General features: G+C 42.6%; 2 protein-coding genes across 3 annotated transcripts; one reads left to right on the forward strand and one right to left on the reverse strand.

Annotated features, from left to right (window-relative positions):
• The first annotated feature begins 86 nt into the window (after window positions 1–86).
• Window positions 87–6,604, forward strand: LOC123765180 (uncharacterized). Its single transcript, XM_045753658.2, has 10 exons — window positions 87–108; window positions 749–896; window positions 1,478–1,621; window positions 1,791–1,914; window positions 3,495–3,585; window positions 3,713–3,899; window positions 4,104–4,287; window positions 4,662–4,766; window positions 4,999–5,088; window positions 5,567–6,604. Exons 1-10 carry the CDS (start codon window positions 87–89, stop codon window positions 5,696–5,698), a joined length of 1,227 nt encoding a protein of 408 aa, XP_045609614.1. The 3' UTR covers window positions 5,699–6,604.
• Window positions 6,596–23,143, reverse strand: LOC123765061 (putative uncharacterized protein DDB_G0268364). 2 transcript variants are annotated; one of them, XM_045753474.2, is made up of 7 exons: window positions 22,995–23,143; window positions 17,092–17,249; window positions 15,913–16,576; window positions 13,534–13,788; window positions 12,400–12,520; window positions 11,740–12,076; window positions 6,596–10,251 (listed from the first exon to the last, which is right to left on the reverse strand). In XM_045753474.2, exons 2-7 carry the CDS (start codon window positions 17,215–17,217, stop codon window positions 10,126–10,128), a joined length of 1,629 nt encoding a protein of 542 aa, XP_045609430.1. In that variant the 5' UTR covers window positions 17,218–17,249; window positions 22,995–23,143; the 3' UTR covers window positions 6,596–10,125. The 2 variants fall into 2 exon arrangements, with proteins under 2 accessions (XP_045609430.1, XP_045609429.1); XM_045753473.2 differs by having other exon boundaries at window positions 22,983–23,141.
• Between the last annotated feature and the right edge of the window lie 3,678 nt (window positions 23,144–26,821).

Consider the following 26,821-nt stretch of genomic DNA (forward strand, 5'->3'; position numbering starts at 1 on the left):
GGGAACATTAGTCTGAATTAACACACTCTAGTCCACTGAACCACTTCCTGAGTGAACACATGGGAGATTAAACACTTGTGATCATCATGTCCCAGCGGCCAAGCTCAGGTAAGAAATATTATGTAACTCCACACCTGCAACATTGTTCGTTCAACTATAATAATTAGATAATTCGAATAATGTTCATAAACATTCATGCGTATACGTGCAGAAATAACACAATTGGAAGGATTACTTTCAATGGTTTTCAACCGGGGACCCACAGACCCCAAGGGACTCGAGCCCTAGATGTATTTCAAGAAAGGTTCTCGAATCTAATATTCTGCAATATATTGTACTCCTAACAAAATAAGAACCACTTACGAGTGTGTTGAACCAAATGTCTCCTGCTATTAACCTTAGGTTTTAACTGAGAATAACAATGCAGGATTTCTGATATATGAATGTGTGTTTGTCGCAGCAATGGCTACTGTGAGTTTTGCTAGTTCGATCTATTTTGTTGTAAGGATTCGCCGGTGAGAACGTTGTTGGAAAGGAGTGGAATGAGACATAAAAGATTGGGAACCACTGTCATCTATATCTATAAGAATGTCTGTTTGTCCAAGGGTGTAGACCAGCAGACGCTCGGAGCTAGCTAGCCTCATCCCCTCACAGAGTGGAGGGGATAGGGGATAAGAGACTGCATGGCGATCCCGGCATCACCAGGTACCCTTTCTAGTATAATTATATACGTGTTCGCTTTTTCCAGGAGCGTCTGAGGTGGGGAATAGTGGTGGTGAAGGCGGTGATGGTGTAAGAGCAGCCTCTCCCTCTAGCCTGGTCCTCCCACAACTGCCTTGCCAGGCCGGCTCGTCTACCTCTACCCGGACTCCACCTTCCAGGACCTCGGCCCGCGGGTACAGTAACTTCAGTGTCTGTGCATTAATATAATCTCGCATATATAAGATTAAATGTTCTGCTCTGTTTTACCAGTGAAAGTCATTGTATTTCAACCCAGTGACAACAACAACAAAAGGAAAGCTAGAATCATCCACCATACAAATTGAACTATTTGCTATACTTACAGCGCAGAACTTTGGAGCATGTTGTTCTCAACCAAACATAGATAGCATTTATAAGCATACTTCATAAATGAATTACTGTATAAATCGCGTCAATTCCTTTTCACGCTGATTCCCAAGAAAATTCCCAAAATATTCCCAAGAACATGATGAGCTTGGAGTGCCCAATAAATCAGCCACCACTGGCGCCTTCAAGATATCAGCTAGAACAAACGAGTTCTGCAGCAAATGTAGAACTCCCGGGTTTCATGTCACGAAGGAACTTTAGGTTTAACAACTGCATCTTCTTAAGCATTACCTAACTTTTCTTTTTCACCTTCCCCTTACTTCACCGCTCATATTTATCATCCCTATTCCCCTTTCCTCGTATATCCTCCCTCCCGCTCTCTACCTCCTCTTTCCCATTTCTTCAACAGCACGTCTCCTTCGGGCAAGAGAAGGATCTCCACGACGTCGTCAGTGGCCTCAGGGACGTCCCTCGCCTCTCTCCTGGTGAAGCTGCACCAGCCGCCCCACTCCAGTCTCTCCGTCGAGGGCAAGCTGAAGATCAGAGCCACTGTGTGAGTTGACGCCCGCGCTGGAAGTGGCAGAGAGCTTGTTGGTGGGGACTTGTAGATATTACTGCTGATATATAAATGGCTTTGTACTTCTATAAATGTTACTGTACTTATATAAATGTATTTGTACTGTATATGAAATGAAGCTGTATGTAAACTCCCTTTCCACCAGAGACTGTGGAAGCGATGTTCTCTTCTGCAAGTTTTCCCCTGATGGTTCGGTGGTCGGCGCCGCTCTCAGGTCAGGTCAGGTCAAGTTCTTCACCCAGGCTGGAATGCTCTCCAACACTCTGCAGGTGAGGGCAAGCGAGGTCCGACCGGGTCTCCGAGAACTGGAATTCAAGTTTAAGGGCTGCAGAGACGGTGCATGAGGGCCGCAGTGAAGGGGCGTGAAGGTCGCAATGAAGTGGCGTGAGGACTGCAGTGAAGGGTTGTGAGGGGGTCATAGTATATGGAGGGGGGTTCCGCGGTGAAGGGGCGTGAGCGACCCAATTGAAGGGGCGTGAGGGCCGCTTTGAAGGATGTGTCGGTCGGAGTGAAAAGATGTGGCTGTGTTCGTGTATTCAGACCCCGGAGATGACTAGCTCCAGCCATCAACATGGAGAGAGTCAGGTGACGCTACACCTTCACCCAACGCTGCACTCAGCATACTGAGTCCTCTTACCTGGTCCACAGTCTTGCCCTAATCTAGGTAGATTCAGACTTCAGCATTTTCACCTTTAATAATGCTGCCTTGGATGCTCCAGCTCATGTAACACACAGGCAAGACAGGTGTTGGGAGGCCAGCCCATGTAACACACAGGCAAGACAGGTGTTGGGAGGCCAGCCCATGTAACACACAGGCAAGACAGGTGTTGGGAGGCCAGCCCATGTAACACACAGGCAAGACAGGTGTTGGGAGGCCATCCTACGTAACACACAGTCAAGACAGGTGTTGGGAGGCCAGCCCACGTAACACGCAGGCAAGACAGGTGTTGGGAGGCCAGCCCATGTAACACGCAGGCAAGACAGGTGTTGGGAGGCCAGCCCATGTAACACGCAGGCAAGACAGGTGTTGGGAGGCCAGCCCCTGTAACACGCAGGCAAGACAGGTGTTGGGAGGCCAGCCCATGTAACACGCAAGCAAAACAGGTGTTGGGAGGCCAGCCCATGTAACACGCAGGCCTACCAAGTGTTAGGCCTGCAAACTGCATATTCTTCACATTGTCAGCAGACCGTTGACGCTGTCCCAAATATGATTAATTTCCAAAATAAAAATATAAACTGGGCCCAAGAAAAATAATTTTGGTGGAAACAAATTGCTAGCGTATCAGATAGTACTCCTAACCTAACCTGTCCTCTGTGAAGAACATTACTGGGACGAACAAACTCCATGCCCGTGCTGGTGGCTTTACAAGAACGCACCATTTAATCCCCAAAAATATGTAAATAGAATATTACTAAGAAACTGCATGGACACAGAGACGAATATACACTAAATATAACATTAAGTGTTAGTCATTTGCATACTCTACAATAGAAACTATTGAATGACAAATATAACTATAGGACGTGGATTTGAAAAATGAGTTCTACATGAGAAGATTCAGCGAGGGATAGGCTGGGCCAGACTCTACGAACGCAGCTCATGTAGCATCTGACTTCATCACGATTTGTATCGCTTGTCAACGTTACCTCTTTGTGAGAGTAATTCAGTAATATTAAGTGTACTAAGTGGGTTGTTGTTTAATTCTGTCTTGTATGCCTGTCACAAACCACTATTCAAATCGCTCATCAAAAGTTGTATTTATTACAATCATATTGATATTTAAATATTACTACTACTACTAATAATAATAATGGTGACAGTAATTCATATCATAATGACTGTTGACAGTTACCTGGAGAGGTGAGCGCAGTGGTGCCCACTCCAGCCACATCTCTCCTCTGGCTTCCTGGAGCCCAGCCCGAAGCCATCCTAACCGCCTGTGAGTACACCTGCTGCATGTGTTCATGGGCGTTACAAGATTCTGAATGAATGCAATGAGGTTACAGAGAGAGAGAGAGTTATATCTCGCAAATAAACCTCTCAATATTTCTCTGCATCTCCACCAGACTCTGACGGGCGTGTGGTGGCGTGGTGTGGGCGTGGTGTGGGTGTGGTGCAGGACACGGGCGGTGTGGACGTACGGGCGGCGGTAGTAATGGGCGGTGTGGACACCCAGGTAGTGACCTTCACCCGAGATGAGGTCACAGTCAGGGACGCCCACACTCTTAACCCAATCACCACCATGGATCAGGGGTCAGCGCTGGCCTGTGCAATAGAACTTCAGCACACCAACAAGAATGCAGTAGACTGCAATGTGAAACAACGATATACATTATATTATCCTACATTAATTCCCATCCAATACAGTAAATAATACAATTCAGCGGCATAATTTATGGAATAAGTCCTTGTTTTGCTCCTATGCAGAGCATGATTCCTCTATCTCTTGCCTTGTAGCGTGGGCGGTCAGCTGATAGCTCGCGGGTCGCTGTGGGCTGTAACTGGGCGTGGGCGGGAGCTGGTGGGCGGGGGCGGGAGCGGCCTCACCTGGTGGGACGCCCGCACCGGCAGCGTGACCCGTCGCTTGAGCGGTGTGCAGGTGCGAGGGCCCGCCCTGGCCTGGCACCCTCACGCTAACAGAGTGAGTGCCAGCCAGAGTTCAAGAGAGCTAGAGGACACGTCTTTGTGTAACTAAGAAAGTAACCTCAGTGCTTTCAATTGCTAGATATTGTATAATGCATCAGTTAATAAAAATATCAATTCAACCGTCCCTTAGAATTAAATATATGATGTTTTATCACTTGCAAAGGTCATTTAGTCTCTTTATCATATATTTTAATCACATTTAGCTTGTATTTTATATATTTTAAACTATGTTCAGTGTTCAAGACAAGAAGTCTAACTTCGCTGGTGACAATATCTAGGAAGCAAATATTATTGGAAATATACTTATTTTGCTCATTATCTCATTACAATATAAATAAGAGCTGAATGTTAAAGATGCAGGTGTTACAGGTAGTGTCTGGGAGCTGGGGCGGCGGGCCAGACAGCGTCAAGGTATGGGAAGCCTCCACAGGAAGGTTAACTCATCTCCTTCACTCGGACTCCGTCAACACTTGCGTGAGTCAGTCATCCCCATACTTCATAGACTGTTTGCATCATTGTCATGTTATCTGCTATCGCATTTACTACTGTTGTTTCACAGTGTAATGTAATTGTTACATAATCATTTACATAAACATTAAAGGTTTACTATTCGACCAGGTGTTGACTAGTAAACCTGGAATGACTAACGGAAAATAAGATTAAGAAGATAGAATAACAGGTATAGCGGCTTCCTCGCTCATAACAGGTGTACAGCACAGTGTGGGCGGGCAAGGAGGTGGTGGCGGTGGGCGGGGCTGACCCCAACCTGCTGAGACTCGCCACACTGGATAATACGGTAAGGCAGACGGAGAGAAGGAGAGAGAGACAAGGATGGGAGGGGTGGGGGGTAGGATAAATATTTCGGAGTACTTCTCCGAAATACTTATCCAGTACTCCGAAATACAGTACTCTACCTCTCAGTCAGCCCACAGCCCTGCTCCTGTGCCAGGTAAGTGGATGTATTATTTTTACACCTATATGTCTTGTGTATGATCCTGTCCTGTGTAACAGTGAATACTAGCATTATCTTCACTCTAATAAGACCTAATTGAATTCCTCAGATTAGGCAAAATAGTAATTAAATTTTGTCAATAAAGATGTTAATAATAATAATAATAATAATAATAATAATAATAATAATAATGCACTATGGGCTCACCATAGCCCGTGCTACTTTGAGCTTTTTGTTCAGTGGCTAAATATAAAACAACTTTACCTCTGATCCTTTCGGTTTACCCAACCTAATTGACGTGGTCTTGCCTGTGGGGAAACAGACGGTGGGTGTCCTTCGTGGAGTCCGCAACACGGTGTGGGCCGTGGACGCCATCCTCGGCCGGGGACATCAAGGGACACGCCTCGCCCTCGCCTCTGGACCCACCCTCTACATACTCGACGTCCTCAAATGAGGATCCGATTTTCACTCTGAAGAATGCAAAACCAAGAAGCGTCGTCCTACTTCAGCGCTAGCGTGAGCTACAAGGTCTACAATCTGCAGACTCGAACTAAGGCAATGTGAGCAAGCGACCCGAAGCTCCTTTGTGAAGGTGACCCGTGCAAAAATGACCATGTTTTGCAACTTACCAGCTGAGTCACTTGTAGAATTAGTACACTAATTGTGCTTTTGAGAAAAAATAAGGCTTTCCTTAGCGCCTCAGCAAGTATCCGGAAGTCGTATTCTCAGATGTATAAGTAAAAGTTATTGATCTTGTGATTGTGAGAATCGCAGAGCTCGACATTTTATTCAGGTAATTGATGATGGTGCGAGTGTTGCCACGGGGCATGATCTTACAAATTACGTCGTTTGCGCTACGACCAAATATCGACGTAATTCAAAATAGAAATATATTTTCCAATTAAATTTAGGATTTTTTTGTTTCCGAAACAGCAAGTTAAGGGTCCTCTGGTAGGTTAAGAGGGCAGGAAATTATTCTAAGGTTTCAAAACGTCATGAAAACCGTTAATTGAAAGTTTCCCTCTCCTAACCTAACAGGCTGTAGGGGGGTAGAAATAGCCTAAGCTACTCTATCCCTTTGAGATAGATGTATTTCTTTCTTGTCTCAATAAACATACTTGAACCTAACAGCCTAAACCAGTGGACCCAAAACAGAAAACGGGACAGTACGTCACTTTTGCGAGCCAATTTTATTTTGAATCATGTGTATTTTTAGCCTGAGTGCGCATACGAGCGAAAAGCGACGTAATATGTAAGAGGACGGGTTGCGGGAGGAGCAGCTTGACCACACCCTGACCAGCCATCTCTCATAGCTCCGTCTCTGCCACAAGGAAATTAATAAAAACGAAAGTGACTTTAATATTTGTGTTTATTCAACCAAACATATACATAAGCTACTGTATGCATGACTGTTCACATTGTTAAATCTATTTAAAGGAATAGTCAGTAGCAGTTAATCTAGACAACAGAACACCCATTGTGCAGTCAGATTAAGGCAGCTGAACTCTTTATCATGAAACTCACCTTACTTCTTCCCCGGTAGTCTCTAGTGACTAAATACAGTGTCTAACATGCTCAGTAAAGTCTACATCTGTTATATAAGAAAGAAATTAAGTATTTAATGATGAATAACTATATATAATCAGCTTTCTCACCGGCAACACTTAAGAAGCCTCATGTACACAACACACGGGGACCCACATATCGATACTTGGGGGATATACACACACTGCTCTCAAAACTAGCAAGCCATTATCTGGGACGGGAAAAACTTACCAAACATGAGTTCGCCTCGCCAATGCTTGAAGGGTTATGCGTTGGTTTATAAGAAAATTTATTTAATTACGGGCTCACAAAGCGCAGTGTGACGATGTATCATGCTACAGTAAACTTCCATCTGTACCAACATTAAAAGTAACATATTTTATCTATAATATCATTTTCAATCTCGTCTGCCAGCCTTCAGGAGCCCGTGCCGGCAAGACTCCTCATGTAAGTCTTAAATTTGTCTCGTCTTGTGAATGCAACATACGAAAAAGTCCCGTTCAGCTGCCCGCAGGGAGGTGCAAAAACATTCAGAATATTTTAAGTTCATAGTTGGTAACCTTGACAATTCTGCAAACAATCATTTACACTGAATACTCAACGTTACAAGACATATCAAATTATCATTGTATCACATTAATCGGAAGTCAAGAAATATTTAATAAGTAAGCTGGACAGCTAAACTCGATCAGTATCTAATCTGAATTATTAAATTATAATAAACTACTAATAACCCTGAAGGTTAACCTTATAATTATAACACTGTAGAAATCAGTACAGCTTTACCTACAGTCTACAAACAGACTGGAAAGCAAGGGACTTTTGTACGGGGATGCCAACGATTAAATACCAGCATACTGTTTGACTATGAGTCCTGCGACAATTTGCACCAAGTAGCAAATCCGCTTCGGAATATCCATTGTCCCATTCTTACTAAATATTGCCTAGTGAAGTGGAGGAGAGGGATTGTACATTGATTCCTTATGCTGCCAGAAATGTCACCGCCCGTGTGGGAAGAGCACTAGCAGGGAGACAGAGTCCTCGCCCCGTGGTGACGGGGGACAAACGCCACCGTGAATATCTTCCCTGTCACTCTTCATGCTTGACACACGTCCGATGGGCTGGGGAGGGTCAGATGTCCATCCCCCACCAGGAGCACACCTTCATTATTTATCTTTAAGAACACATGTACACTTTTAACCTGTCTCGAAACATTACGCACTTATAACAAAAATATAAATAATATATATATATAATAAACATAATAATGGCTTACAACATAAAAAATTAAACTCCGTTGGAGTATTTGAGTGAGTGGCAAGAATTCACCTATTTCTCATCCACAAGCTGATTTAAGCATAGCCTAGACTACTCTGCGCGCGCGCACACGCACTTGACGAAACGTCGAAGAAATTAAATGTAAGGATTCGGTGAGTTAGTGTTTGTTCACTTTCTAGACGGTAGAAGGTATTTATGCAAAATATCCATAACAAAATTAGCACTAGTCACAACGTTGTTGTGTTTAATTGCACGTGTATTAGAGAAAACCTGCTCCCCTATACATATATATATATATATATATATATATTATATATATATATATATATATATATATATATATATATATATATATATATATATATATATATATATATATATATATATATATATATATATATATATATGTAACAAAATGTTACATATGTAACTTTTGTTCTGTGGCGTCCTCAAAAGGAAAATTAAAAATAGCATTCCTGCACAAAAAACATTCACAACAATAAGTGAAACACCTCATGCATAATTAGGATAAACAACAGACCGGTCATTTTATTTTCAAGTGAATTAACAATGAGCATTATGCCATCAAAATCTATATAGAGCAGTCGTGCTCTCACTGACACAGAAGTACACAATAATGGCCAGGCCTGCATCTGGCTACACTTACACCCCGACCGTGTGCATGTGACAGTTCACCCCAAGTGTACATCTAACAGCTAACCTCCGGCTTTAACCTAACAGTTCACCTCCCATGTTTGCCTCAAAGTTCACCTCCAATGTACACCTGTTAGTTCACTTTAAGGGCGAATTTGACAGTTCGGCTGCGTTTACACCTGACCGTTCACCTTCAATGTACACCTGGCATTTCACCTCCAGTGTACATCTGACAGGTCACCCCTCGTGTTCACCTGATTACTGTACCTCGTCACGATGCTGTGACCGGCCATGCCACATACAGGATGGAATCGCTTAACACATGACGTGGATACCTCCAGTAGGCCCAGCTTGAGATCAGGGGCTGCAGATGGCAGCATTGGGTTACTCACCTACGCAATGGTACAGACAGTATACCAACCCTTACACCTAATGTCGGCAGGATACCCACCGACAGGCAGCTGGTGTTGGCTACACATCGACGCTGCTGGTGGAGGCTAACACACGATCTGCACATTGGCTGTCAAAACACCATATATAACTCTAATTCGTGTTAGTAACAAGAGCTATTAGTCTCGCCTACCTCTGGGTAGTAGCTGCTGTATTGTGCTAAATATCTCTTATGTTATAAGGATGGTTATCCAAGACGTGTCCCCCACTACCAACCCCGTGAGCTGCGGAGTACTGACGTCGACATTTCGTAGTTTTATTATGTCTACAATTGTCTGTTTTGTGCGAAATATTTATATTTACTTGAAAAACATGACTTAAAATAAATCAGAAATGCGAGTAGGTAGTATTTTTTGTAATTACCTCAAAATTTCCATCTGCCTAGTACTATGTACAACGAGAGGTGCTTGCTGCTAAACATTCAGTACTCTGGAATGCATGTGCGCTTGCCGGGCACTCCTGGATTGATTCCGATAACCGTGTGAATTCCCTTTGAATTCCTCGGTATCAACCATATACACTTACTGGATGAATATGCGAAATGAAGCAGATATACGAGTGAAATGGTCCTGAATTTCATTATTTTTTAAACATTTTGGGTGAAAAGTCTAGTGAAATTACCTATAATGAAAAATATGGCCACATTTCCTCTCCAAATATTATGTGCTTTTTATGGTAGATACAAATGTGCTGTATAATATACCAAACGAGTGTCCATTTTTTCTAAATAGCTAAAACTTAAAGCCCATGTTTACCTAAACAGATGCACTATTTGACTTCTTTGTAATTTCTTTGGCATAGATTGGGAATCACTTGTTTTTGTAGCCTAGCTTTTTTACACACGTGTGCACTAAATATACTTAGTGCCTGTTAACCTTACAACTCGAGATGATTGCCCAATCAATTTTTTTTATTTAGATAGTAGGGAGGAAGGATGAGGGATGATTGTAGCCCCTACACGTTCTCGATCCTGATCTTGATGACGTCGTCGGCTTGAGCCAGGAGCTGCTTCTTCTCGGAGCACGGCAGGTCGTCATCCTCGAAGTCCTCATCGTCCTCCTCCAGCTCCAGCTCCGGAGGCTGGGGAGACAGCACATCCTTATTTACTCAACTGGGAGTGGATGTAAGACCAAGCCTAACTCCAAAGATACATATAAATAGGATAACATCAACAGAATGCTGTACAATGGCAAAAATCAGAACAGTATTTAGGAACCTAAATAAGGAGGAACTTAGATATCTGTTCACCATATACGCGAGATCATTCTTAGAGCATCACGACCTATCATGGAACCCTTATCTCATTAAACACATAAGAAATCTCGTCCCAGATTTGCGAGGGATAGGGTATGAAGAAATACTGAAAGAAATAGACATTACGTCGCTAGAAAAAGGAAAGAGAAACTTAAACTTCATGTCCTCGTCGAGGTCAATAGAGAGATAGTGGCCCTCAGGTCAATTCACCTAAAATCAGTGACCATAAGACAAGCGGTCAGGAGCAGGAGGATAGATTACAGAGAAGGTAGTTACATTAAACAAAGAAATGTGCAATGAGAGGTAATGAGGGGAAAAATAGTCAAGGAAAAATGTTTGATGGAATATAATAACCCATGGCTCAAATGACAATGCCAGGAAGCTAAAACAGAAAGCAGAAGGAAGTGAAAAATACAGAGAGGCCAGAAGATAAACGGAATAGATGCAACAGAGCTTGGAATGACTCCTTAAATATAAAACGACTGCAAAGAAACAACCAAAGTTATTACATGGCTATATGTGAAGGAAAAATGATGGTAAATACCCAAGTGACTAGATTACGAAAAAGAGAAGAATAACAAACTAGAAATGACAAAGAAATTACCGAGGAACTAATGTCTGTTTCCACGGAGTGTTCACGACTGAACCGGAATAGCTCCCAGTGCTAAGGGAGGAGGTATCTTTAAACGAGAGATTGACAAATATTGAGGTAACAGAAATGGAAGTAATTAGTCAACTAGCATTACGAATTGCAGCTAAAGCTATTGCACTTGGCAATATATTACCATGGATGTTAAAAGAAGATCCATAGTTCCACGATATTCTTCTAGCTCTGATAATTAATAATTCTATTATATAGTGAGATTTGCCCAACTGTTGAAGACAAATGTGGTAACAATGTACAAACTTGAGAGGCAGACTTGCCTATGTGAAAAGGCACCGACAAAGGTAAGAGTACCTAATGAACAGGAGTCAAGAAGTAAGAGCGAGGGGCGAGGAAGCAGACTGGCGTAGGGTAACAAGCTGTGTACCTAGACGATGGGTGCTGGGACCCACACACTTTCATTTATGTTGATGGCTAACTACATGAGTTGAGTCTAATAGACGATGTAAAAATAGAGACAGATGTGAATTGTGGTACTCTGAAATGCCTTAGATCTGAAAGTGAACATAGACTAAGAAAACTTAAAAACTCTGAGTCAAAACTGTACACTATATAAGGATATAAGGTTTGGCACAGTATGAAGCCTTAGTTGTTGTTCTATCCAGCTGAATTTGTTATCAAAGTTTTTTCTAAAGAATAGATAGACTGACCTTGGTCTTGACGACCTTGATATCATCGGGTGGGGCTGTGAGGGTGAAGCACAACCAGAGGATCACCAGCGCTGAGGTGAAGATGGTGACAGCGATGAACCACCGCGGCAGTCCAGACTTGCGTGAAATACATTCTAGTAGATCCAGCTGTTGCTGCTGTTGTTGCTGCTGTTGCTGCTGCTGCACCTGCTGCTGTTGGTTCTGTTGTTGTTGCTGCTGGGTGTGTTGAGAAAGCTGCTGCTGTTGGGACTGCTGTGGCTGCTGCTGCTGGTGGCGATGACGACACTCATGGTCGTGGTGGTGGACGAGGCTGGGGTCAGCCAGAGGCACGTCCTCGCTGATAACACAAATATTTTGTTTATCTGTGATCCCCCTCAAAGATCTGGGTTAAGAAGCCACCTAGCTAGCTCGCGTTAGCTCGCACTCTCACTCACTCACTCACTCACACTCTCAAATAGCTGTAGTCTTCTTTAACCTACCCATTTCCCTTTACAATTAATTTTTTGTTTGTTCTCCTACAATGCGTAAAAATTAGTTTCCTGTGAATTTTTGCAATTTCCCAGTGTCTATCTTTTAGTGTAACGAAGACTTATCCAATAACACATTTCCAACAAATATTTTTTCAATTATAGGAGATGAAGGGACCGAGGACCCACCCACCTGACGCCGATGGTATAGTGGCCTAAGAGCTCCGAGTAGTAGACCCGGCCGCTCCGGTACTTGTGTTCTGGGCTGTGTACTGGGGAGACGCCATGTGGCAACGCTAAATGAGACACCGTTTCTGTGAATTACAACATAGATATCGGATACACGGAATTACATCATTTATACACAAAATTTTAGATAAATTAACTCACATATGACACAAACAACAAAAATGTACGTACACTACATATTTTGAATGTGTTTGTTATAAATAAGTAAAAATATCTTAAATTTTATTTGCAAATAATGCTGATTCGTCGCTATATAGGTCTGAGGTGGACACCTTATATTATAGGAAAGGTTAAGTATAGAGGCGGATATGACTATATCCACAGTAATATTGCACTCTGCACGCCACTAAGCTTGAGGTTGGGCACGCCTTGAGGTTGGGCACGCCTTGAGGTTGAGCACGCCACTAAGCTTGAGGTTGGGCACGCCACTAAGCTTCAGGTGGGCACGCCACTAAGCTTCAGGTGGGCACGCCACTAAGCTTTAGGTGGGCACGCCACTAAGCTTCAGGTGGGCACGCCACTAAGCTTCAGGTGGGCACGCCACTAAGCTTCAGGTGGGCACGCCACTAAGCTTCAGGTGGGCACGCCACTAAGCTTCAGGTGGGCACGCCACTAAGCTTCAGGTGGGCACGCCACTAAGCTTCAGGTGGGCACGCCACTAAGCTTCAGGTGGGCACGCCACAAAGTTTCAGGTGGGTACGCCACTAAGCTTCAGGTGGGCACGCCAATTAGTTTCAGGTGGGCACGCCACTAAGCTTCAGGTGGGCACGCCACTTAGCTTCAGGTGGGCATGCCACTAAGCTTCAGGATAGAGCACCTTGATCAAATTGGGAGGTAAATGTATATTGAACCTGAGAGTGATAAATTAAATAATTATAAAACTAACTGATTTCATCAGGACTGAATTGCATATATTTCGAAGCTTCAGATATAGTATATACATTATATGTACATAAATTATATAATTAGGAGTCCCAGAGCTGCGTAAGCCCAAGGCTTTCTATAACTTAGAGAGAATTGGTGTGTATAAACCTTCGAGCTCTATGACAAGTCATTTAAAGTTAAGGAAGAAGCCCACCTTGTATTTTCTGGTGGTGCTCTTTGTGGGGAGCATCCCGCTGGCTGCCAGTGGTCCAGGCCCACGTTACTCGCACCAGCCGGCCCACGCGACCCGCCAGGTTGAACATGACGTGCTGGAACATGGCGAGGGGGTTTCTGACCACGTCCGGCATCCTGGCCCGAGGCGGGTGTGTGGCGGCTGTGATGGCCTGGTAGTGGCACCCCACCACGCACGCTTTCTGCTCCTCCTCCAGGTGGTACGCCGTCACACACGCTGCACACACATAATTCAATATATATCTGTAACTGAATATATTAATCAATCCCAAGGTCGAGCCCCTGAGGCTTCCTTCTGTCAATAATTCTTTCGTTGTACCTCTGTACTTCCTCACCATCAGTTGCTGATTATGTGTTTATGAATGCAAAGCAATATACAGGTTAAGTCTGGAACCCTAAGCCATATGACGTAATTATTGAACCGGCATTTTTTATTTTATTATTTTTGTTAATTCACAAAATGTGTTCAATGTTCCCAGCATTATGATCAATACACAAATACAGACGAGGTATGGTGACAGAAGAGCATTATTGATGCGCACCTTCACTTCTGACACATCAATGTGATTAGTGATTAGCCACTTTGTCTGCAATTGTATACAATCATAATGGTTATCTTGAGATGATTTTGGGGCTTAGCGTCGCCGTGGCCCGGTCCTCGACCAGACCTTCTTTTTGTTACACACCCCAAGAAGCAGCTGTCTAACGCCTAGGTATCTATTTACTGTTAGGTGAACAGGTGCATCAGGGGTGAAAGAAACCATGCCCATTTGTTTCCGCTTCCATCGGGAATCGAACCCGGAACCTTAGGACCACGAATCCCAAGCGCTGTCCAATCAGCTGTCAGGCCCCTGGTGGCCACATTATGTGCATAAACTAAAAATAATAAGACATAAAAGCCGGTTCTATCATTTCATCGCATGGTTTCAGACTTATGGGACACCTTGTATAACAACTATGGCTACCACAATCACAATCTCACTGAACGAGAGCTCTGTAGTTATAATTATCCTATGGTACGTGTCTGTGATATAATATATGTCAATCAATTACCCTTGCAGGGACCACACCCTACAGCTTCTGCTGTACCTTACCCACACCTTCCAGGGACCAACTACTGCCTCTCCGAATGTCATCAAAATCTTCTCTCCTGATATAACTGCAGGAAAGCCAGACTCACAAACCAGTCAGTTTGTATATCTACTCCTATGGAGTTTGCTTTATAAACAGACTCCTCAGCTGATACCTCGACTATACCAAAACTAATACTCCATCCTCCACGTCGAGTGACTCCAGAGTTCCACTGCTGGCTATATACCACCTCTATAACCTATTCAAAGAATAAACTTATTATGTTGCTTTGTACTTTGCTTACCTTCAGTTTGCCTGTTCTCATGGACTTAATTTTGACGACCTACGAGTTGGCACTACACCCAGCCTTGCGCCACCAGACAGGCGTTACAGATCATTGTAAATATACAATATGCCTCAGCAAATAAAGCTATCGCCGTAAATCCCCACTATGCCATATTTGAGGGTTCTTAAAGTTAAAAGTTCTTTTAACTTGAAGAACCATAACTGAGGTATTCCATACCAGCCGCTGGTTTAGTGCCATCAGTACAAATGACAAGAGAATGGGAATGTTCACTAAAATGTTCCAATATGCTCTACAACAGCAAGAGAGCTGAAAGGTTTGAATTTAAGCACATAAACTTTACAAAAGTGGCTGAGCGAGACGTTCCAGACTGGAAACAGTTGGATGAAACGTGTAATATATCTAAAGTTTGAGAGGGAATGTTCACGTAATAAAGGTCTAAAATAAGATTTATGACGTCAGAAACAATGACATTTGGTTAAAACTAAACATAAATGTGGTTAAAGTGGTGTTTTGTGAAGTGCCCAAGACAATATCGGGCACTTGGGTCACAGAGAGATAAAGCTTCAGCTTCTGCAGTAATGCTGTGAATTAAGGAAGCGCGCATAATACCTCTCTACTTAAACGCAAGCCCTCTTGTTGAACATCTTTAAAGCGTTGATGAGTCGCCATCCAAATAAGTTAGCAACAATACTTCCCATAAATGAAAAAGCTTTGATGCGTTCTGTGCGGAGATAATGGATGTGTGTCGTCCGGGATAACAACAAAAAATACTAAGAATTGTGTATTATCCTTATGAATAATTAGGCTATATACCGTCAGTAGTTGATCTACACTTATACACCATGCAGTATGAGTGGACGATTTTGTCCATGTTCCCTTCCTTCAATTTGCATGATTGACAAGCCCATGGCAGCATCTTAACTAATGTGAATGATTCTACATCTACATAGAATAATTTCTTACCATGCCTGCAAGAATCCTTAGCCTGTTGCAGTCGTTCCACGTCTTCTCCTGCCCTCGCTGCCTGGAACTCCTCTGGTGTCATATGTGGAAGCTCTTCACCGGTATCACCCTCCTGATGCAGGCTGTCTTTACCCAAGATGATGATGGCGTTGGTCTCGTGCCCCTCATCACTGAGCTCATGCCTCTCATCCTTGACTGCTGGTGCCTCGGCCGTGGTGGCGGGCGAGTGTGTGTTTGATGTTTGAGTAGTAGTGGCTTGGCTTGCGGAGTGTCCAGCCTGGCCTTGACCAGGATGAGTGGTAGTGGCTTGATGGTCTGCCTGGGCCGGGTGGTCTTGGACCGGGTGGTCTGCAGGCTGAGTGGTTGTCTGGCGTGTCTTGTGGTGAGGGGTCCTGGTTTGGACCGGAGAGATTACCCGAAGGTTCCTGTCGGGAGCGTGGTGGAGGTGGTGGTGGTGATGGTGATGGCGCTCACCAATCTGTTCTATTGGGTTCTTCTTCTCCACTCTCACCACTAGGTCATGGGGCGGGCTGCGGGGCGGGGCAGGGGTCCTTGGGGGCAGGTGGACTGGACCAAGATGCAGCACCCGGGTCCGCTGGGGGGTGGCGATGAGGGCCACGGTGAACAGGTCACACCCACGCTCACACATTCGCGATAACGCAGACTGAAAATATAACACAACGCCCTGGTTAATAGACTCCTCCCAGCAAGACATCGATCACACGCCATCGGCTGTGACATCAATCTCCCTGCGTCGACCAACGAATAGCAATAACACCTTATCCACTAGACTAATCCTGCCCCCCACAAAACACGTGCACCCTATCCACTAGACTAATCCTGCCACACAAAACACGTGCAATGTGGATAATATTTAACTTTTCTAAAGCGTAATAGAATATAAAACCTAAAAGCTTGATACGTTCTATTAAGGGAAGATAGTGAGGATAATAACGGACAGATTAGACGAATGAGCCCTCTGACCTCTCCAGCCACTACATGGCACACTTATCAACCTGCTCCACTAGAAATTAAGCACCTATTAGACAGAATTTAGCTAATGTTCACTAGTATTTAGATGTTAGTGAAACATTAGCTAGCATTTAGATGTTCACTAGCCACCAACTAGTGGTTAGTAAAGTAGTTGGTGGGTAGTAACTAGTCCCCTGAAGCACTCACCTGGAGGAGATCGTTTCTGGAGAAGTGAGAGTCGCACTCAGCCTTGCACGACTGCCAGGTAGGCGTGGCGGCAGCCCAGGTCACCACGCCCGCCACACACCACGCCCACACCTGCCACGCCCACATCCTGCTCCTCCTGCCTCACGCCGCCCCCCCTCCTGAAACACCACAAGAGAGTTAATCATAAGTAAACTTACTAAACTCAATATTCATTGAACCTTAGGTTGAGTTTACAGTCTTAGCCGAGTTCAACGAGGCAGACACAAGCCGGGAAGGACAGGGCTTCGTGGCCCAAGGTGTTATACCCCAATACACAGGACACTCTTAGGCTGTCTTCTATCCTTCGGACAGAAGTGACCGAGGGACTGATACGGGAACATTAACAATAGCTGGAACGAGCAATTCAAGTTTCCTGGCTGTAGGGAGGTATGTTAGGGAGCAAAGGAGGAGGGCACATTATGTTGACCAAACCACACACTAGAAAGTGAAGGGACGACGACGTTTCGGTCCGTCCTGGACCATTCTCATAATCAACAGTGAGAATGGTCCAGGACGGACCGAAACGTCGTTGTTCCTTCACTTTCTAGTGTGTGGTCTAATCAATATATTTCAGCCACGTTATTGTGACTCCTCGCCTGCATAGGGCACATTATGTTTGTATTCTCAGCTACTCTACATATATATGTTGTATTACTAGGTGCAGCATATATGTTGTACCTAGTAGCCAGAACGCACTACTTGGTTTACTATGCAAGACACGATTTCCCTAATAAGCAAAGTTTTCCCGAAGTTATATTTTTGTCTATTTTTTTCTTATGGAATGATAAAGCTTTCCATTAGATAATAAAGTTAATTTTCTTTAATTTAAGTAAAAGTAACGTAGAAATATGACCAAACCTAACCTATCTTAGCCTAACCTAAACTACTAGGTTTATAAAATACTATATTATAAAAAGTTATAAAATACTATAAGTCAGTAATTCATGTTATTAATATAATATAATAATAATATTAATTCAAATATACCATTTTTTAAATAACGAAATTCGCTCTGCTTATTAGGCAAATCGGTCCTTGCATACTAGGCCGAGTAGTGCGTTCTGGCTACTAGGTACGACATATATATATATATATATATATATATATATATATATATATATATATATATATATATATATATATATATATATATATATATATATATATATATATATATATATATATATGTCGTACCTAGTAGCCAGAACTCACTTCTATGCCTACTATGCAAGGCCCGATTTGCCTAATAAGCCAAGTTTTCATGAATTAATTGTTTTTCGACTACCTAACCTACCTAACCGAACCTAACCTAACGTTTTCAGCTACCTAACCTAACCTAACCTATAAAGATAGGTTAGGTTAGGTTAGGTAGGGTTGGTTAGGTTCGGTCATATATCTTCGTTAATTTTAACTCCAATAAAAAAATATTGACCTCATACATAATGAAATGGGTAGCTTTATCATTTCATAAGAAAAAAATTAGAGAAAATATATTAATTCAGGAAAACTTGGCTTATTAGGCAAATCGGGCCTTGCATAGTAGGCTGAGAAGTGCGTTCTGGCTATTAGGTACGACATATATATATATATATATATATATATATATATATATATGTCGTACCTAGTAGCCAGAACGCACTTCTCAGCCTACTATGCAAGGCCCGATTTGCCTAATAAGCCAAGTTTTCCTGAATTAATATATTTTCTCTAATTTTTTTCTTATGAAATGATAAAGCTACCCATTTTATTATGTTTGAGGTCAATTTTTTGTTATTGTAGTCAAAATTAACGTAGATATATGACCGAACCTAACCAACCCTACCTAACCTAACCTAACCTATCTTTATAGGTTAGGTTAGGTTAGGTTAGGTAGGTTAGGTAGTCGAAAAATAATTAATTCATGAAAACTTGGCTTATTAGGCAAATTGGGCCTTGCATAGTAGGCTGAGAAGTGTGTTCTGGCTACTAGGTACGACATATATATATATATAACAATAACATGGTGATACACACATAAGTACACACAAAGGACTAATACTAATGCGGAAAACCTGGCATGGTAAAGTTGGTGAGAGCAGCCTGTCCCCAGTTCCCCCCCGGCCCCAGTTGCTCGTTCACTATTCCTACATTCCTGCTCTACAACTTTAATCGGGAAAATGCTCACACACACACACACACACACACACACACACACACACACCGAATTTTGAGGGGAATTGAGAAGGTAGATAAGGACGGATTATTTAACAATGGTGGTACGCGAACAAAGGGACACAGGTGGAAAATGAGTAACCAAATGAACCACAGGGACATTAGAGAGAACTTTTTTTTGGTGTCAGAGCAGTTAATAAATGAAATGTATTAGGCAGGAAGTGGTGGAGGCAGACTCCATGCACAGCTTCAAATGTAAATATAATAGAGCCCAATAGGCTCAGGAACCTGTACACTAGTAGATTGACAGTTGAAAGGCGGGACCAAAGAGCCGAAGCTGAACCCCGCAAGCACAATTCGGTGAGTACATGCACACGCACACACCCACGGTGGATAAAGAAGCAAAGTTCAGACGGAGAAACGTCAAGACCAAACACGGGAGGTAAAACTTATATATTGCAAGAGTTGCAAGTAAATGGAACGGGGAACATGAGGTAAAATTTAATAAGCAACTTCAGGATGAAATACGACAAGAAATAGGAGATGGAAAGACAAGGAACATGGTAACCAATGATTTATAAACAATACCCAGAAGTCAAGAAACTAAAATTAAATCAGGAGGCCAAGCAAGAAGGAAATGTGACAACAAATTATAAGGAGTTATGCGATGAACTGTGTAGGTATCCAGGTGTTGAGAGACTGAACCCAAATATCTCACAGTAGAGAGAGATAAGACAACCTCAGATGAGTGACTAGCAAACACTGAGGTAACAGTCGAGGAGTGAAAAACTAGAAGCATTAGACGAGACGTAAGCTGTTGGGTCTGACAGCGTATAACAATGGATCTTAGCATTTGACCTTGGGCCTGGACCTCATATCAACCAACTATGTATACTGAAAAAACTGCAAAGGTGCTTAGTGAACCTCTAGTACTGATCTTTACTGCATCACTGTAGAGGGGCAAGTTGTTAAACAACTATGCCAGTGGCTAATGTGATGCTAACATAAAATATGAAACAGGCAGGAGGCACTGGGTACAGACCAGTGCCACTGACACACAGACCAATGCCACTAACACATAGACCAATGCCACTGACACACAGGCCAGTGCCACTGACACACAGACCAGTGCCACTGACACAGACCAGTGCCACTGACACACAGACCAGTGCCACTGACACAGACCAGTGCCACTGACACAGAAACCTTGCATAGTTGAATCCCCTGATGGTTAAAGTAAATGAAAAGTTATTACACAGAATATTGTGGACTGTTGTTTCTATAACGTGGACGAGGGGGGGGGGACATTACCATAAGATACAATCATGGTGCTCCAGAGAAGGTTTACAATTCAGATTATGTAACAGTCTGGTTATTTTCGGCGAAGTTTCTTACTAAGGAGCATACATGCCGTGTTGGTATAGTGATGGCCTCATGTTTTACAAGTCCAAGTTCAATCAATGATGACCTTAGTCATGTCTGGAAGGTAAACTCCCGCCCAGAAAGCATATACCTAGAGTTCTAGCAGTGTACCAGTACCCATAAAAAGGAAGGAGAGAGACGGCAATACCAATGAAAACGCTAAAACCTTTTCAGAAAGACTGCCACTGGGCCCAAGTAGCACCTGTAAATAGGGATGTAGATGTCCTGCGTCTACAGGTGGACAGCAGTGGCATTAGTGCATAAGCAAACCTGTCTTTATGGCCTCATCTGTCGTAAATCAAGGGGAAAGATTACTAGACATTTAGAAATCAGCGATATCAAGTTAAGTCCTGTTATGTGGGGAACCCCCAAATGTACAGACCTCGCTCGATCCAGTCAGAAGCGTCCAGATGGAGCCACCATGAAACTCTTGGAAAGATGGTAAATATGTCATTACTTTACCACCGTCCCAGATACTAGTCCACCACCGTCCCAGATACTAGTCCACCACCGTCCCAGATACTAGTCTACCACCGTCCCAGATACTAGTCCACCACCGTCCCAGATACTAGTCTACCACCGTCCCAGATACTAGTCCACCACCGTCCCAGATACTAGTCTACCACCGTCCCAGATACTAGTCCACCACCGTCCCAGACACTAGTCTACCACCGTCCCAGATACTAGTCCACCACCGTCCCAGACACTAGTCTACCACAGTCCCAGACACTAGTCTACCACCGCCCCAGACACTAGTCTACCACCGTCCTAGACACTAGTTTACCACCGTCCCAGACACTAGTCTACCACCGTCCCAGACACTAGTCTACCACCGTCCCAGACACTAGTCTACCACCGACCCAAATACTAGTTTACTACCGCCTCAAACACAAGTTTACTACCGCCTCAAACATTAGTCTACCACCGACCCAAATACTAGTTTACTACCACCCCAAACACTAGTTTACTGCCGCCCCAAACACTAGTTTACTACCACCCCAAACACTAGTTAACCACCGCCCCAAACACTAGTTTACTACCGCCCCAAACACTAGTTTACCACCGCCCCAAACACTAGTTTACTACCACCCCAAACACTAGTTTACTACCGCCCCAAACACTAGTTTACCACTGCCATAAAAACACTAGTTTACTACCGCCTCAAACTCTAGTTTACCACCGTCTGATACACTAGTTTACTACCGCCTCAAACACTAGTCTACCACCGCCCCAAACAGTAGTTTACCACCGCCTCAGACACAAGTCTACCACCGCCATAAAAACACTAGTCTACTGAACCACCGCCCTTGACACAATCAATAGAAGCAGTAATCCAATGAAGGCATCGCTTGGGCCTAGTGTGGTGATACACAGTGACCAGGATAATGGAAGCTCACCCCCCATCAACTATTTATTTACGTGTATCATCTATGCTGCACGGTATATTATTTATACATAGGTTAAAACCCAGTTGCCCGCTGCGTGCTGTTCCAGTAGCGTGGTGTGGGGACCCATCACCTCTCTCCTCTTAAAAAGTCTCGACTCACTCGTATGATTTTATTAGCATTGTCCGGCTCATATATTAAATGTGAGCTGAGAGTTCTACTGTGAGATTTCCCCCTTCATAAATTTGTTATTCACAAAGGCTGAGATAGTCCAAAATAAGATGGTGGTATAGTCATTTCCGGCAGCAAACATCTATTATCTTCCAGTCTCATTTGGTTTTCATTTAATTCCACAACCAATTCTGGATTTTCTTTTAACACAAGCCTGGATCGTGAAAGCATCTCCGTGTCTGCGGAGGAATCAATTAAAAAAAAAATTACGAATCCTGTTGAGCTTATTTTTCATTCTTCACTATGAGAAAATAATGTATGTATGTATGAGCCGAGCTGTGGACATAAAGAGGAATTGATGTTGATCTCATTTTAACAATTGTCTGAGGTATAAGAAGTTCCTGCAGATGTGTCAATATTAACGGCTATCATTTCTAATATTGAGCAGTAGTGGATATAATGCCTCGTTACTACACACTCTTTATGCACTGTCTTCGTTGTGGACTGAGATTAGAATATCACAAAATGTATGCAGTATGACACATTTACAAAACAGCTGTCGAGTATGGGGACGTATTTTCTACACCCAATAATTGTCCGTTTTTTTCAGGTAGTTAGTTGTACTACACTTCATCAAATTAGCTAGGCTATTTAAACAAATCTGACACTACGAATCCAGCCAATTGAAGTTACGCCTTCAAACACAGCAGCACAGATGCTTACCTTACTATTTACCTTCAAAATAGTGGGTAGGTCCTAGAGAATAAGCAATACCGACATGAAACACCGTCTCAAATCAACAAATTACAGGAAATATCGTTGTATGAGAGCTCTCCTCCCCAACCTTGTCTAGTAAGCTATTGATCTGTGCGACGAGCCCGCCACCCTGCGGGCCTCGCCTCAACTATACCACACGCGCGCCGCTTTCCAACAGTTTAACCGTCCTCTGTTTGACCCAGTTTACCGTAAATAAGTAATTATCAAAAGAAAACGCTAAACTAGTATCCTTATATTCCACTGTCTAGGTCACAGACAATTGAAGAATTCCTAGATATAATTCAGGATACCAACACGAGAGCAGAAAGGCCCTAATCCAAATGATTGTCTATCAGTATGGATTACACAGCTAGTTAATTAGAACTAAGGCAAATTATAAGTTCGTCAAAAAATCAAATTAAAACATTGGACAATATCGTTACCTTGTGGATAATCGAAAAAGTTGTCGCCTTATCACTTTTTACTGATATATTCATAACAATTCAACTGATATTCGTAATCTAAGGAGTTCTTAACCAATGTGTCCGAAAATAGTGGTATGGGACCCAACCTCTGAACAATTAGAAAAAAAGTATATATTATTAGATTAGAATTAACTATGACCGTTATAAATATGGATTACGGCGGTTCCATATTTTGATTCTAGAAACACAACAAAGAATCTCTGTAGTTGTAGCTAGCTTGTGTATTTGTGACTGGCAGTTTTTCTATAAATGACATAATTGTTTTGATTTTCTTTCAGCCGTTTAATTTCTAGCCCTCCGCGTGTAAAGTAAAACCAAGCTATTGACGTCTTGAATTCATACTGGTGATGATTTCGACTGTCTGACGAAGGGTGTGTGTGTGTGTGTGTGTGTGTGTGTGTGTGTGGTGGGGGGGGGGGGGGAGCAAATTGAGCAGTCGATTGGGGACTTGTAATCGAAAAAGTGCAATAACCCCTTGGATTACAATTAATTACTGATGCTGTAGAATAAAATGTAAACTTAATTGCGGTAATTAAAGCATCAAGTGAACATGAAAACTGTAAAATATGTTAAGGGGGGACGATACTTTTATTTAATATGTATCACTGAGACATTAGTGCAGTGCAGACCTGCGGATCTGCACTATTAGTGATAGTGCAGGCCTGCGAACGTACGGATTAACGGATTATAGACGGATTAACATGCAGACATGTGGAGACTAGGGACATAGGTGGGGATCTTTCGTGCGTTACTTTTAGACATATGTTATTTATATACAGATGTGTTGCATATGAACGGGTCTTGCTGATGGACGTGAGATGTCTACAGACGTTTAGACCTGTACATATTTTTGGCTTATAGTCATGTGGGCATTACGGCCTATGGGCGTATTAGAATTATGGATGCGAGGGCTACAGATTTGAGGGTTCTGTATACGGGGTTGCCAGACAAGCGAGTCCTGTGAACACAAATCAAATGTTTATTCAGGTAAAAGTACTACATACAAGATGAGTTACAAAACATAATGTTGGATTTAAAGATGGAGCTAGTACATACAATGCCTAAAGCCACTAATACGCAGAGCGTTTCGGGCAAATTTTAGTAACACGTGGAAACTATCCCAGACAGGTGGCTACGGACATATGAAGGTTATACGGACATGGAAGCAACGTACGCATTTACTACGGATGAGTGTAGCCTACAGTTACAGGCCAGCAAATACATGTGTCACCAATTACAGTCTGTCCCTGTCCTTCAAACAATTTTCTCGAAATATTACAATATATTTGTCTGATTCTGGCCATAGCTACATTGTGTGCCGTGGTCTGTCTCTAATTCCAAAAATACCTTTCCATAGTAACACCTTGAATTATTAATGTTGTGGAGTGTGGCTGGTGTTGCACTACGACGAGGCTACAGTAAAATATGTAAATAATTAAAGCTGCTGCAGGCATCGACGACGGTTTCCTCTGTGCTGGTGACCTTTGCCACCACCACCACAACGTTTCCAACGGTGATATAAAAACTGCAGACGTACCTTTATAAATAAATTCATATTAATAATGCCTATAATACACAAGCATGGTGTCGCTTAAATTTGAACCCAAACACACTTTTTTCATTGTGGCGAAGGACTCTGAACCCACAAACACTTTTGTATGATAGCACTAATTTGAAACCACGCCCGTGCATTCTTTGCGCCGAACCGAACCTCTTTGCATTCTTTATGAATGCAAAGAGGTTCTGAACTATATTTTTGGACGGTAGACTGAAATTGCATTCTGAAATAAGAGTATGTGAAATTTTTAACTACAACAAACACTGGACTATAAATGCAGAGAATGGAAGGTTCCGAATTTCCAAAAGTTGAAATGGTATTCTAAAATCAAGCATGTTAAGGTCCTCGCGAGGGTAACATTAAGCTTGTCCGTGAAAACATGTTAGGGGGCATAAAGCAGATGAGTAATGATCAATGAGATAAGTGGGTGTGGTCTTTTTGGTCGTCAAACATAGAGGATGAGTGAATAAGTTAGTGTGAGTGTGGAAATGTGGAAGGGATGGATGTTGAAGAGGTGAAAGTTAGGGAGATTGAATGTTTTCTGTATGTAAATGAGATTAAATTCTTAAGTTGCTAAAACACACCTTGAATTCACGCTCTACAAGGGTGTGAAAAATATAATCCGATATTTAAGGAAACAGAAAGAGCATTATATAAACGCAATAATTATCCCACATACTGAAACCAAAGCATCCTGTAAATTACAGACCTATTAGTCTCGTATCATACATATGAAATATGGTTGAAAAGCTGATAACCCGCCTATCACAAAATATGTAGACTAGGTGAAGGGGTCAAACGGATTTTAACGGATTTGTTAAAGGACGAAGCACAGCTAATTGTAGCTAATTATTTACCTAATGACACAGCTACGTACTCTTTTTGTTGACATCAACGGAGCCTTCGACAAGGCGCAAGGCATTTCGGTCCTAGATGAGCTTGCATGCATGGGTGTCAAAGGGAGATTCATGAAATGGATTAAGACTATCACACAGGAAGGAAAACTATGGTATGCTTCGAGGACAATATGGTGCATGGAACCCCTTTGGCCTGCTAAGAGCTGGGGTTAGATACACAGGTGTTAAACGAGTTTACATACCAGGACACCTGTTTCTAATTAACATCATTTTAGCCCCAGCATGACTTGGTTCCTACTGCAGCCAATTAAAATAATAACTACAGAAGTGGTAACAGCAATTAGAGTATAAATAAGTCCAAGCACACGAGTACTAGGAACGTCCAGGTATAGATGTGGAGACAAATGTGTCACCAAGGTAGGCGCCAGTGTAAAGGGACAGTGACAGTGATGAAAATGCTGAGTCAAAATGTTAAAAGATTTGTTTTCAATTTCTTGCATTTCATAGTTCATATAACCTGATATACCACCGAGGACCATTCCAAAGACAATCTGATATACTTCTTCACACTTCGCCACTTCTGAAAAACTTTTGTGAACCGTGTTAAATATTTGATAAGTTACATTATATAATGCCTCATGCCACCTTACCTCGTATCTGCTCTTTAATGAAGTATTTTTGGCAGTAATGCGACACAGACTGAAAGTACGTGCGCGCGTGATTGGTGCCCATGGCCAGTCATGTGCATAGACGAAGACAGGGAATTTGTGGCAGTTAGCACCCATTATTTGGGTTAATCCTATAAACTATGGGAAACAGAGTGCTGAATTGTAGGTAATGATGATATAATTTATTTTTATAGCAAGTCCTTTCAGTAAGGTTTTCATTTATTATTAAAAATTGAAC

Source organism: Procambarus clarkii, chromosome 29, assembly GCF_040958095.1.
Source record: "Procambarus clarkii isolate CNS0578487 chromosome 29, FALCON_Pclarkii_2.0, whole genome shotgun sequence".
NCBI classification, from domain to species: Eukaryota; Metazoa; Arthropoda; class Malacostraca; order Decapoda; family Cambaridae; genus Procambarus; species Procambarus clarkii.